Source organism: Misgurnus anguillicaudatus, chromosome 18 (genome assembly GCF_027580225.2).
Source record: "Misgurnus anguillicaudatus chromosome 18, ASM2758022v2, whole genome shotgun sequence".
Taxonomy (NCBI): Eukaryota; Metazoa; Chordata; class Actinopteri; order Cypriniformes; family Cobitidae; genus Misgurnus; species Misgurnus anguillicaudatus.
Window position 1 is genome coordinate 16434536 of NC_073354.2, and position 13190 is coordinate 16447725.

Consider the following 13190-nt stretch of genomic DNA (forward strand, 5'->3'; position numbering starts at 1 on the left):
GAGTGGCTTAAAGATTTCGAGTGTCTCCGCTATGAAAATGTAACTTACTGTGTTTACTGCAAATCCTGTAAAACGGCGTTAATGGCGGAATCAAAACATTTTAAGCGCCAGACGTACCTTGCTTAAACATGGCGAAAGTGCCAAAAACATAAGACGTGTCATGACAAATGTGTTTATTATTGATGGAGACACCGACCTGTCTGTCAAAGTGTGTTTGATGGTGTATGTGCGCATGCGCTGGTGAATGGACATTCGACAAACATCCTTGTGGTCCATGTTGCTGTGGAATACGACAATGCTGATGGTATGTTTTTATTGTATTTTTTAAAACATTGCCTATTTAGTAGTAAAAGCATCCTGGTAATGCAGTTATCAATACCAATAGGCTATATATTAGCCTTCTATATTAGGGTCACTTTTGTAATGTCACAATTAATCAGTGTTTTACGTGTTTGCTAGATTTTCTATGTAATCTTAATCATGTTACCTGTAATTGTTAAATTATTATTGCTGCTATACTATTTCAACAGCATTTGGGTATTAATTTAGGAATTTATGCAGCTAAAAATAAAATAAAATATAAGACCAACTTTTAAATGCTGGCCATAGGATGTGTAAAGCCCGGTGGCGGTGTTTTATTTTTAATAAAATAAATCTATTAACATTTACACTGTAGTTGTGGTGCTTTTTAATTTTTGGATGGATGCGCCTAAATTTTTGCTGGTGCTCCTAACTCTTTAAAGTTGGGAGCACCAGTGCTACCAAATAAAAACGTTAATTTTGAGCCCTGATATACTCTTTTTCCAGCTCCCCTAGAGTTAAACATTTGATTTTTACCGTTTTGGAATCCATTCAGCTGATCTCCGGATCTGGCAGTACCACTTTTAGCATAGCTTAGCATAATCCATTGAATCTAATTAGACCATTAGCATCGCTCTCAAAAATAACCAAAGAGTTGCGATATTTTTCCTATTTAGAACTTTACTCTTCTGTAGTTACATCGTGTACTAATGCTGCGTTCACACCAGCCGTGGTAGAGGCGTCGAGCGCGAGTGATTTCAATGTTAAGTCAATGCGAAGGCACGTCTGAAGGTCTCGTGGCGCGAATGAGGCGTTTAGCGCGGCGCGGTAGACTCGATTCCGCCTCATTCGCGCGTCTAGTTCGCAAATGCCGCAAATTCAGCGTTGCCGCGGAAAATGCAAGAGTTGACAAATTTGAACTTTTGCGGAAAAACTCGTTAACCAATGAGGAGCTTGCTCTAGTAGTGACATGATTACAGGAAGCGAGCAGAGTCTCAGCGGAATCGCAGAAGCCCCTCCCATGATGCAAATTTCCACGTGAATGAAGCGAATAAACTCAAAATGTTCAAGCTGCAAACTAGACACGGTAGACCTGAATTTGACGCCTCAATCGCGTCTGGTGTGAACCCACGGTAAGACCGACGGAAAATTAAAAGTTGTGAATTTCTAGGCAGATATGGCTAGGACAACCTGATCCCACAAATTTCCGTAAAATAGTCACGCATTATTTTGCTCAGTTTTGCGTGACATTGTCACTTATTTCTACCATTTTACGTGCCCCTGCCACGACTTTCTTTTCCGTGACAGTTTCACGTATTGGTTAACGAACTGTTTTTCCTATTTTTAAACAATTCTCGCTTCGGTTTGGGGTTAAATTTGCTGTTTGCGTTATGATGTCACTTAAAGTATTGGTTCATACTATTTTTTGTATGCTTTCTAAACCATTGTCGCCTGACGTTAGGGTTAGAGTTGGGTTTGGGTAAGGATGTCGTTGCTTTGCGTTGTTTACTGGAAGTTACGTGTTTTCCATGAAAGCCGCTTGTTTATGTTGTTACTGCTGAAACCATCTATATGTACACCTCAATGACCACCTCTGCACTGATAATCTTTGTGTAACATTGAGCAATTATTTCCATCTTTCTTATATTCAACATCTATTCCCATATACACGCTGCACATTTCCTATCAGGTCTTATCACTCAAATCCATTTTAATCTGCTGTCTCTTTCCCAAGATGGCTGTGTGCGCATATGTGTGTGTGTGTGTGTAGGAGAGAGAGCTTGATGGATAAGCCTGCAGTCATTGCTTTGCTCTCTCCGTTTCTCCGGCTGAGACGATCAGACGTGGGCTGCATACTAACAGACGCCTGCTTGACAAATCAGAGTCAGGGTTAAGACTGCTTTATGTGTGCATACTGAAGTATAAGGACCTCTCAGAACCCGAGGGCTGTTTTGAAGATGGTGGCAGATATGCTGTGAATGTGGGCGGTTGTGCATTTATTCTGAAAGCCCGTCTGTGTGTAGTGTTAAGACCCAGGGTGTTATGTAACAAGGTTTTCGTCAGCACAGCAGTAAACAGCTGAGAGGAAGTATGTGGATTTATGGCAGGAGGGGAGGGAGATTGTAGCCTAATGGATGGAGTGATGGTTAGATGGAGAGGGTGCTTCTCTTGGTGAGGGTGGGGGGTGTTCAAATTGGGACCATGTGAGCGTCACCATGGTGACAGGATGAGTTAAATGGATAGAAGTATGCCCCCCAAGAAATACAGGTGGTGTAAAATACTGCACAGTCTTATATCAACATGTTCTCTTGATCAGGTATCATTTTGATTGTTATATCTGACCCCCCCCCCAACTTTAACCATGCAACAGATTGTCAATAAGATATAATCTATTAGGACAGTGGTGGGCATTTCTGGTCCTGGAGGGCCACAGTCCTGCAGAGTTTAGCTCCAACTCTATTCAAACACACCTGACAAATTTAATCAAAGGCTGCGTCCGAAAGCTTAGTCAGCTGACTTGTCGCCTCGCTTACTTATGAGGCAATTACTTGGGCAGAAGGAATGCAGCTCTGGGAAATGCATTTGGACAGCCATCATAGGCAACATAATGAAATTCTGTTTGAAATATAAACAGAATCACCTTTGTAATAACTAATTGCCCTAATTTCTCGCTAGAAATGCAATCAAAAGGTAAAAAAGTGAAAACTTTATTTACACTTTAAGGCCCTGTGCAAAATGGCGCAGTTCATGTGAACTTTCGGTCTCGTGGCATTAAATTGTGCATGCTCACTTACTCTATGAGTCCGTAGGGTGTCCCATCTGTCATTTTTACGCTCCAAAGTGTTCTCATCAGCGCCCCCTTTGCACCCTTGATGCGGTCTTCGGCGAAACCCGCACTGCAGCAGGCTTCGCGCACTTTAAGAACTCCTTGCAAAAGAGCGATTCACACTGATGGACAACTTCTCTTTCCGATGTGACGCTCGAGTCGAGGGTCCCTAAGGTCTGCATTACATGATGTCATCAAAGTGTGGACTCTGAGGAAGTCCACAAGTCCAGAGTGTGGCATTTGAGACAGGGCCTAAATTTGTTCTTCAGTCACTTTCTTGGCCGCCATTTTATTTTTCGACCAGGCTTGATCAATCACACTCCCCGCGCATAGTATTGTGGGACAAGACGATGAAGGTATCTCAGGAGACAGGAAGTAAACCAAATATTGGATTTGGATGTGCCTTGATGCCCTTCTGCCCTGGAATGCTGCCTCCAAAAACTGCATTTTAGGGCTTTCAGATGCAGCCAAAGTATTCAGTATTACTTTCAAATGATGTTCATGTGTGTTTGATTAGGGTTGGAGCTAAACTCTGCAGGACTGTTGCCCTCCAAGACCAAAAATGCCAGCCATATATTACGAGGATACATTAGATGTGGCCAGTACCTCAGCGCCCTCTGGTGTTGACAATGGGTTAGTGTTGTTGTAAAATTGGTATAAAGGAGGAATATAACATTATTATTAATAGTAAGAATAATAGAAGAACTGTATTTCTGACATATTTCTCGTTTTATTTAAAAACAAAAAAAAACACACATTATTGAGGTGGCGATAGTGCTCTAGTGCTGATCTAGATGCACTACTGACTCGCTCATACATACCAAAAGAAAAACTATTTATTCTGTGTATAAACAGCATAATAAACTTTTAAAAATTGTGATTAAAAACTATTAGATATTAGTTTGCACTCGTTTACAAGATACAAGAAACTGATGTTTTCAGTGTATTAATTTAAATGCTAAAAAAATCTAGCCATTCTGTACAAAGTCTTGTCCATTTTAACAAAACCATTACTTCTCTTTCAATAAACATGTCCATTAGCAACTATTGACTCCCATATTTCTGATAAACAGTCTTGTCATCAGCTCCATTTGGCTCTGTGAATGATTCATCGCTAACAGCTTTGTGGTTCTTGGTCATCCTCAAGAATTCCTCGAACTCCTTCTTCCCAAACCCCACACAGGCAGGCCGCTCGAGGGAGGTGTGGAGCGAACACTACCTCTAATTTTCGAGGAGCACTGCTTCGGCCTTCTGATATTACGCACCCCTCCTGTCTTCTCAGCATGAGTCTAACCATCACTTGGTTGGCCCATGCAATGCCCAATGCAGGAAGCACTTTACTGTCCACCAGCCTGTGTATGGTAAGTTATAATAGACTTGTTGAAGAGCGTCAGTATACAAAAAACAACTACACTGCAAAAAATTATTTTCAAGAAAAAAATGTCTTAGTATTTTTGTCTTGTATTCAGGAAAAATATCTAAAAATTCTTAGATTAAGATGCTTTGCACTGCAAAAAATGATCTTCAATAAACAATTCTCTTAGCATTTTTGTCTTATTTTCAGTAAAAAAAATCTAAAAATTCTTCTATAAAGATTTCTTTTCTTGATGAGCAAAACGAAAATAAGTCTAGTTTTTAGACCAAAAACACAAAATTTAAGTGATTTTGTGCATAAAAATTTTTTCTTGAATTTTTTCTTGAATTTAGTGTTTAAGAAAAATGTTCAAGATTTTTTTCCTTACCCCATTGGCAGATTTTTTTGCTCGTTTTATGCACAAAATCACTTAAATGTTATATTTTTGGTCTAAAAACTAGACTTATTTTCTTGGGTTGTTTTGCTCATCAAGAAAAAGCATCTTAATTTAAGAATTTTTAGATATTTTTTTACTGAAAACAAGACGAAAATACTAAGAAAATTATTTATTGAAAATCATTTTTTGCAGTGTATGAAAGTAATTGTTGTGTGCTTTTTATAGATTGGCTAATAGAAATAATGACAGATTGCATGGTGCTCAATAACAAAAACTGATTTTTTTTCTCACTAGCATGCACATTTCTATAAATACCTATAAGAATAACTGTAATAAAAAGATTCAAATGTATCTGCTAATAAAATAAATGTAATGTAAAATAATGAACAATCCAATCCTGGTACATGTATCTTTCCCTTTTAGCCTCTTCAAATTTCTAACAGTATTCCTAAGGTACAAACTTATGCCGAAATATAGGGGCGATTTCGTAGACATGGCTTATCATAGTTACGGACTAAAATGCATGTTTGAGCTGCCTTCATTTAAAAACATCTTGCACTGACATATTTTAAAATATCATTGCCAATGTTTTGTCTCAAGATGCAAAGGCCTAGTCATGGATTAATCGAAACCCTATCTAATGCACCCTGAAATGACTTTTTTGGCTGTTTTGCATGGGTCAGTTTGTGGGAGCAGGTGTCTAAACTGACATACTCACCCGTAATCACACCTGCCTGGATTTGGGCCATCCACAACATCAGTAACCTGTTACAGACACATAGCATAACTACTATTATAACTGACTGTAAGAAATAAAATATACTGGGTGAGTTTAAAACTGACCTGGTTGACACAGAGAACAGGTGCACCATAGTTATGACTCATGCGGTGGAGGGTGCTGGAAAATGTCAGCAGGTGGCGCGACCTCTTTATAGCCTCATCGGCTTGAAACTCGCTACGGAAGAGAGCGGCCACCGAATCCACCACCACCAACTTGACCAGACCTCTCTCGAGCAGCACGGGCACACGCTGAGACACGCATGCCTGCAGAGCCTCCTGCAAATATACCAGCATTAGGACTTCTCCTATGTTTTTAGTTTAACTCTTTAAGTGGAACAGTCGCCAGTCTCACCAGGTCAGCTACATGCTCAATGTAGATGTTGTCACTAAAGCGAATGCTGTGGATCAGAGATGAAGGCAAATCTGGTCTGAGCCGAGGCTGCTGGGAAATCAGTTGCCTTAGTCGTTTGATAGGAAAGGAATCTTCGGTGCAGATATAGACAGCTCCTGTCAACATGCCATATAAAATATGATTTGCATAAATAGTACATTGATGCTTTTATACAAAGCTACTGTAGCTACTTAGTGCATTCAAGATATATATATTATCATAAAGTGTGTTCCCTGGGAACTATGATATTTGGACTGCTAACACAATGCATATAATTAGTGCATAAAAATAGTATACTAAGTGTACTTAAAAAGGGTTTTAGTGCACTTTTTCACCTGGGTACATTAAAAATCTAATGAACTCATGCATTTCGCACATTTTTCCACATTATTAGAGCTATGCTATCCAAACTATTATGCACAACTCTGTAATCTTACAGTACTTCAACTCCTATAGCAACACATCCTACATTTTTCCCCATGAAAGGGCAAAAATAATAATAATAAAGTAAACAAATACAAGAAAAGAGTACTCCATGATCCTGTAAAAAAATTATTTTACCTGAGTTCAACCCCCCGTTTTCCAGTGGATACTGAACAGACAAGCAAAGCTGCAGACAAAATTGAGTTTTCCCTGCAGCACTCTCGCCTGCTAGCTCTGTTATTCCTCGCAATGGCAGACCACCGCGCATCAACCCGTCCAGAACGGGACAGGCAAAAGAAAGCCTGTGTCCAGGCTCCAAAACAGGACATTCCCCCTTGATCAACTGTAAAGCTGAGAAAACACTCAAATTAATTTAAACTTATATTTCTATTCTTTTCAATGTTTGTAATAAATAAAGCCTAACTTACCTGTGACAGCGGGGGACTTGCGGACAGCAGCTGCAGCGGCACAGTGTAAACGCCTGATATCACTCTGTGACAAATGCGTCAGTCTCTGCAAATCTGGACCCAAAACACACAGGATCTCCTTTGCTGATCTAAAATTGGCTAAACAATAAAGCAACCTTAAACGAGGTATTGAAGAAAAAGAGCAATTCAGTATTAGCCTGGCTTAAGATATCATGTCAACCTTTTTTAACAGCAGCAAGAATCCTTGGATTCAGCTTAAGTTGATCCCACTCCATCACCTCTCGTGGAGGTCCATTAAAAGTACACTGTAACTTAAATTAATTCATTTTTAGATTCGCACATATTTTGTACTGTAACGTTACAACATGTGCTTCCTGGTCAAATAAACCTGTCAAAATCAAAGTCTTAAGTCCGATCGATCACCAATTTTAGTTATGTTTATACAATAACGACATAAAAGCGATAAAGATGTAACGAATTATAATTTATTTTAAGCAAGTGAATGTAAGAAACAAAGCAGTCAGTGATCTGCTCAACACACTTTATATCCTCGCGCTTTAAGTCCGGGGTCCTCAGATGGCCCTGTGTATGTCTAAATGGGGGGTTCATCTTTTAAACTATCTTTAAAAGTGATTAAATAAGATATATAATAAAATACCATTTATTATAAAAACTTAGTAAAAATTATATTATAATTAATGTTAGTTATAAGCCTACAACATTTTCATAATAACTAAAATACGGAATGTGGCATGTTAGACACCCCTCCGTAATGCGATTTTAGAACAGTCCGTCATGTTGTGCCTATCGCGGCAAAGCCATAGTTGAAAATCATAACAATATTAGTGTTAAGAATGAAATGAAACATTTTACCATAACGTAACCTTTACAATGCTACTGATTGCTCGCAATTTTTAAATTATTAAAACATCTGACACTAAACAGGATTGGGGGATACTGCATTAAAGGGTTTAATCTTAATTCAGTCTTTAACGTTAAGTTACTTCCTTTGGCTGGTGAGTGTTTGCTATTAAAGTATATCTCAAATATCTTATATTTATACGAGCACGAAATAAAGAATAAAGCGATAAAATAAATACAGTGGGGTTGAGTGATATATTTAGGAGGTTTTGCTGTATATGCAAGTTTTATGCAAGCTAGCTTTTACTAGCATGTGTGCACATATCAAAACCATATCAACATATTAGCTTAGCCAGGTTAATGAATATTACAAATATACATTTGAGTTAAACTCGACGAAGGAAATAAATGTAATTCAAATGCAAACGTCTGATAATATAAAAGCAACACCGGATGCTAATGTGCTATAGAGAGCTTTGGTTAGCTTGACTCTGTATGCGCTATGTAGCAGAGTGGAATCGTTTGTATGGTTGGCATTCAGGCGACCGGGGTTCAAGGCTCGGTTTAGATGTTGTTCGAATTTGCAGAATTTGTGTTGTTTAGAGTCAATTATACAATTTTCTAAAGTGTCTTACTATGTATGAGAGTGAGTAAAAAAGCTAGCTAATAACAAATGCTTATTGCTTTACTGCTTTTTGGTCAATAATGCACTACATGTTGTTGTATGTTCATCAGGTCTGAATCTTCAGCCAGTATGAGTCGTCAATGTAAAAATTGTGGTGGATCAGACATTGACACTGACCCAGCCCGGGGAAGTGCTGTCTGCACAGCCTGTGGCTCAGTTTTGGAGGATAATATAATTGTTTCTGAAGTCCAGTTTGTGGAAAACAGCGGAGGGGTATCTTCAGCTGTCGGCCAGTTCGTGTCTGCAGATGGTAAGAGCATTTTACCTAGACTTGGTGGGACCGGTGGCACCTATTCGTTTTTTCTATTGGACTGAGCAGTATAGACATGGCTGTATGCGATTTCTGACACTGTGTTTTTGACACCACCTTTTTGGTAATTTATTTTGGAATATTGTGGTATTTTTTACAAATGACTTATCTGTGAGCTTCATTATTTAAAAAAAATTATTGTGCCCTCATAATCTTTAATTAAAAACGCAAATCTCATTCCCCCCTCAAAACAATCTCTTGTTTCGGGGAGAAGATCGCTGCGATTAGCAATTAGCAACACGACCCAACTTCAAACGATCAAATCAGATCTCGATGGACAAGTTCAAATCCAGCCTTGCCTTATTTCATTTCAGAAGCTGGTTTTACTTTAATATACGTCACCACGGGAAAATAAGGCTATCGCTACTTCCGTTTCATGGCTACTTTAAATGGATAATTTCATTTTTGGGTGAACTGTGTCATCATTTACTCACTCTCATGTTGTTCTAAACATGTATGAGTTTCTTTATTCTGTTGAACAAAAAAGAAGATATTAACTAACTACACAGTTGACGGTACCCATTGGCTTCCATGGTATTTGTTTTTCCTACTATGGAAGTTAAAGGGTATAACAAAATAAAGAAATTCATACAGGTTAGGATAATATAATTAATGATGATAATTTTCATTTATGGGTGAAATATCCCTTTAAGTGTATTTATGTATGGAACACATGTCTATACAGTCCAATGCCTTTAAAATAAAACCGAAGTTTTTTGTGTTTTTTAACACTGTCATCCTAGGAAAGGAAAATACAAAACATACGGCAGAATCATTTTGGCATATTCTATAAAAAAACCCAGCTTAGACAATTAAACTTGATTTAAGTTGTTGACAAATTGTTAAATGTTGACTGATACTTATGGGAGATTCTATAATTGCAGTACATTTGGTTTTCCAATTTTTTTTTTTTGCTTTTCTGCTTTTTAATAATGTGGTATTCATTGTCACTTATGTATAACAAGAGAGACACAACAGTATAATATTTTCTTTTATAGCTGAAAATCATGGTTTCATATTCATTTATCAATTATCAATTCTGCTACCATCAAACTCGGTTACCAAGGTGGAGTAACAGTGTTGACAGTATGTAACAAAACTGGCAATCACACTGAAAAAAAAAAATAATTCATTCAATTTACTTAATTTTTTTAAGGTAAGTGGCCGCAATCAATTTATTCAAGCTACATAAAAAAATTAGAAAAACAAAACAAAAAACTTTTGTTTGAAAGTAGCTTAATTAAATTGATTGTGACCACTTGCCTTAAATTGAGTAAATTGAATGAATCATTTTTTTTAGTGAATACACAGACAAACACACACATACATGACTGTCAACACTGTTACTATACCTTGGTAACAGAGTTTGACACTAACAGAATTGACACGGACTATATCAGACAACAGGAAATCATAATTTACAGCTACATACGCACAACCGGCGCAACGTCATAGAATGTCTCTGAACAGGTTCACGCCCACTTTTGGGGGAAATCGCACTAGACGTTCCATTGACTTCCATTCAAAACAGCGGAACAAAGCAACCTTCGTACACAGCCGGCAGGCGTAAATAACTTATGAAATCACTCAGATTAAACACGTTGAGTAATTATCTGTCCACCCTGCCGGCCATAGAGCGCGAAAGATACATAAACACATTTAATTTGGTCAATATAAAAACATGTCTCTTTCATTCTCCCAGCATCAAATTTGTGTAACAACGCTCCCTATTGGCCAGAGGTGTCTTACCCGGACATTAAACACGTACCTCATCAAGTCAACAGGGAAGCAAGTGAATGATTTTACTTCGTATTTGAAAGTTACTTCGTATTTATTTATTATGTCTTTATATTTAGAGTAATGAGTGCAAACACTTTTCCGTCGAGTCATACAACTAACTGGCTTAGCGATATTTCCAGCAATCACTGGATGGCGTTGTTACACAAATTTGACGCTGTGAGAATGAAAGGGACATGTTTTTATATTGACCAAATTAAATGTGTTAATGTATCTTTCGCGCTCTATGGCAGGCAGGATGGACAGATAAATACTCGACATGTTTAATCTGAGTGATTTCATAAGTTATTTACGCCTGCCGGCTGTGTAAAACCGTTGCTTTGTTCCGCTATTTTGAATGGAAGCCAATGGAGGCGCTGCTTTTTTAACCCCCGAAAAGGGGCGGTGACGAAATTTACAGTCAAGTTCCCGGATGTGCCGGTAGTCCGTATGACACTATTTACAGCAGTGTGGTCCCCTTGTGTACGGTGCATCCCTTCGTGGCCCCCCAAAGAAAATTTAAGACATAAAACATTCTAAAACTTAACATTTGAATTAAACAAAACAAAACATTAAAGGATACAGTGTAGCCTTATTTTCGAGGTTTAATTACACAGAATTTATGATAGATTAATGTATTTTATAAATTGCCACATTTTGAGAACCACTGATTTATTAGTATATATTATATTGTTATGGCCTGTAACATCTTGTGGTCCATGACAATGAGTACCAAATTATTAAAAAACCTATACCATACCATACTTATACCATAATATACCATTTGAAAATAGTAAAATGAATAGCTTTGGATACCAAATGCACCTGCAAATATATAATCACCCTTATGCTGCTTATTATATAAAATCAAGTTAAAAGTTATCTCTTAGGATTCCTTAGGATTTGTCTTTATATGCCATGGTAAAAGCTTAGGTAATATTTTTGCACTGTAGTCATCATGTATAAAGTTGTTATGCTTGTCTGCTTGGTGCACAAGTTCTTCACGTTTAGCTACTTCATACTCTTAAAATGGCTGTGCAGTACTTTCATTCATTGCTTTTAAGTTTGTTTTTGTTAATGTTGAATGTGGGAAGAATATAACAGCCCAGTTGTTTTTGTCTCCATTCGGTTATGCTTTCTGCAAGTTTGTTCGAAATATACTTTCCATCGCTATCAATAACTGCTGTATTCTGATTCTTATTTGTGTGATCCACAAGTGAAGAAACTTAGGGAATATAGTTGAATAGTTCAGTAAAACTGTCTGGGGAATGCAGAAAACTGCCGTCTGGTTTGTCCATGTATTCTCTCAGATGACGTCGGTCACTTATTTTATTGTTATTTAGATTGTAGTATGTTGTATTACTGGGAATTAATTATATTGGAGACTGAGCAGAAAGTTTTCATTTATAAAGCTGGATGAATTTTTTGATTGTGAGCTATCAACCGATTGTCTCAGTTTCTGTTGGACATCAAGGGAGGATTTGTACCCTATATAAAAATCTTTCCATTTTGCATAGTCATTTTTAACAGTCTGTGAATCAGATTCCTTGAGTTGCGAGGCACTTTGGTGCTGATGTGGGATGTTGTTGCCATGGTAACTATGTTCAGAGGGCTTCCTGTCTTAATTCTGTGAGTAATAGGCAAGGTGTGGGACTCCTATCTGTCACGGCACAGCTTCTGCTGGGCTTCTTTGGCCATGGGTTAAAAACTCAAACATAGAGGCCATGTGAGATCTGATAAAGTTTTCCTGTGGTCTTCTGAAATCTTTCGGAGATACAACAAGAGAACAATACATGAGATACTGGTGTTGTCTTTATCTGTACCTGTGGGGTCTGTAACTCCCAAGTGTGCCAAAGCCAGATCCTTCAAACAGCCTTGCTGTAAAAATGAGTTCAGTGGAAAAAAAAAAAATCTGACAGTCAGTCTGCAATATTAAACAGAAGCAAGAGGTGATAAGGTGAAGTCGTTCATCATTTGTCCTGTTTATTGCCAATACAGAAGCTGTGTATTTGTTGTCATTGTTTATCAAAGATAATGACAAATACCTGAATTGTAATTCCCGTGTAATGGCTGATTCCCGGTCAGTTACTGTAATCTGTCAAATACAGTAGATCTCAGATGGGTCGAGGGTGAGTAAATCATGGGATAATGTTAATTTTTGGTTGAACTATCTCTGTAATAGAAGTCAGCTGGGGCAATTGAAACTGATTTTATTGTTGATATGCATAATTTTTATCTTATTTTGTAGGGATGCTCTGAATTTTTGCAGCCGATACAGAGTACAGATGTCTTGTCGCCATGATATAAAATAGATATGTGTGAAATAGATATGTGTGTTGGATACACTGTTTGATGGGGATGTGAAGATGCGTCGTGCTGCATGTTACTGGAGTGCGCCCTCACATACACGTATTCTGTAAAGGCCTAGAAATCCAAATTTGCAGGTCGCACATGAGCAACTAATTGTAAAAATGCTCGCATTGCGTAAAAATGGTCTCAAATTGGACCCACATTCAGGAACCCTATGATGACGAAAGTAAATCGAAAGATTGGTTTGTGAGATCTGCAAATTTAGCGAGTCCTGTTCAAGTCATTTAACATGATGATCGACCGATGAGCTGCACATCTGATGCAAAATAGATACCGATCTACGGTTGA

The 13190-nt window shown here is 37.9% G+C and overlaps 2 protein-coding genes across 4 annotated transcripts in view; one reads left to right on the forward strand and one right to left on the reverse strand.

Annotated features, from left to right (window-relative positions):
- Positions 1-3865: 3865 nt before the first annotated feature.
- Positions 3866-7455, reverse strand: xrcc3 (X-ray repair complementing defective repair in Chinese hamster cells 3). 2 transcript variants are annotated; one of them, XM_055185672.2, is made up of 7 exons: positions 7121-7455; positions 6901-6993; positions 6611-6823; positions 6011-6165; positions 5722-5934; positions 5597-5643; positions 3866-4479 (listed from the first exon to the last, which is right to left on the reverse strand). In XM_055185672.2, exons 1-7 carry the CDS (start codon positions 7173-7175, stop codon positions 4242-4244), a joined length of 1014 nt encoding a protein of 337 aa, XP_055041647.2. In that variant the 5' UTR covers positions 7176-7455; the 3' UTR covers positions 3866-4241. The 2 variants fall into 2 exon arrangements, with proteins under 2 accessions (XP_055041647.2, XP_055041646.2); XM_055185671.2 differs by having other exon boundaries at positions 6901-7038; positions 7121-7453.
- A 242-nt stretch (positions 7456-7697) lies between these two features.
- brf1b (BRF1 general transcription factor IIIB subunit b) overlaps positions 7698-13190 on the forward strand; it is an 88931-nt gene continuing 83438 nt past the window's right edge. The window contains exons 1-2 of one of the 2 annotated variants that reach the window (XM_055185667.2): positions 7698-7916; positions 8497-8696. In XM_055185667.2, the coding sequence (XP_055041642.2) occupies positions 8516-8696 (181 nt within the window). In that variant the 5' untranslated portion in view covers positions 7698-7916; positions 8497-8515. Of the gene's footprint in view, positions 7917-8289; positions 8408-8496; positions 8697-13190 lie in introns of those variants that run through there. The other variant, XM_055185668.2, reaches the window with a different exon arrangement.

Excerpts from the sequence above, each read along its gene's own strand:
- xrcc3 (XM_055185671.2), bottom strand. The coding sequence starts at position 7,175 with ATGGAGTGGGATCAACTTAAGCTGAATCCAAGGATTCTTGCTGCTGTT. Across the intron at positions 5,935-6,010 it reads TTGAGCATGTAGCTGACCTG|GAGGCTCTGCAGGCATGCGT; the intron begins GTGAGACTGGCG and ends GTATATTTGCAG. Across the intron at positions 4,480-5,596 it reads CCAGGCAGGTGTGATTACGG|GCTGGTGGACAGTAAAGTGC; the intron begins GTGAGTATGTCA and ends TACCATACACAG.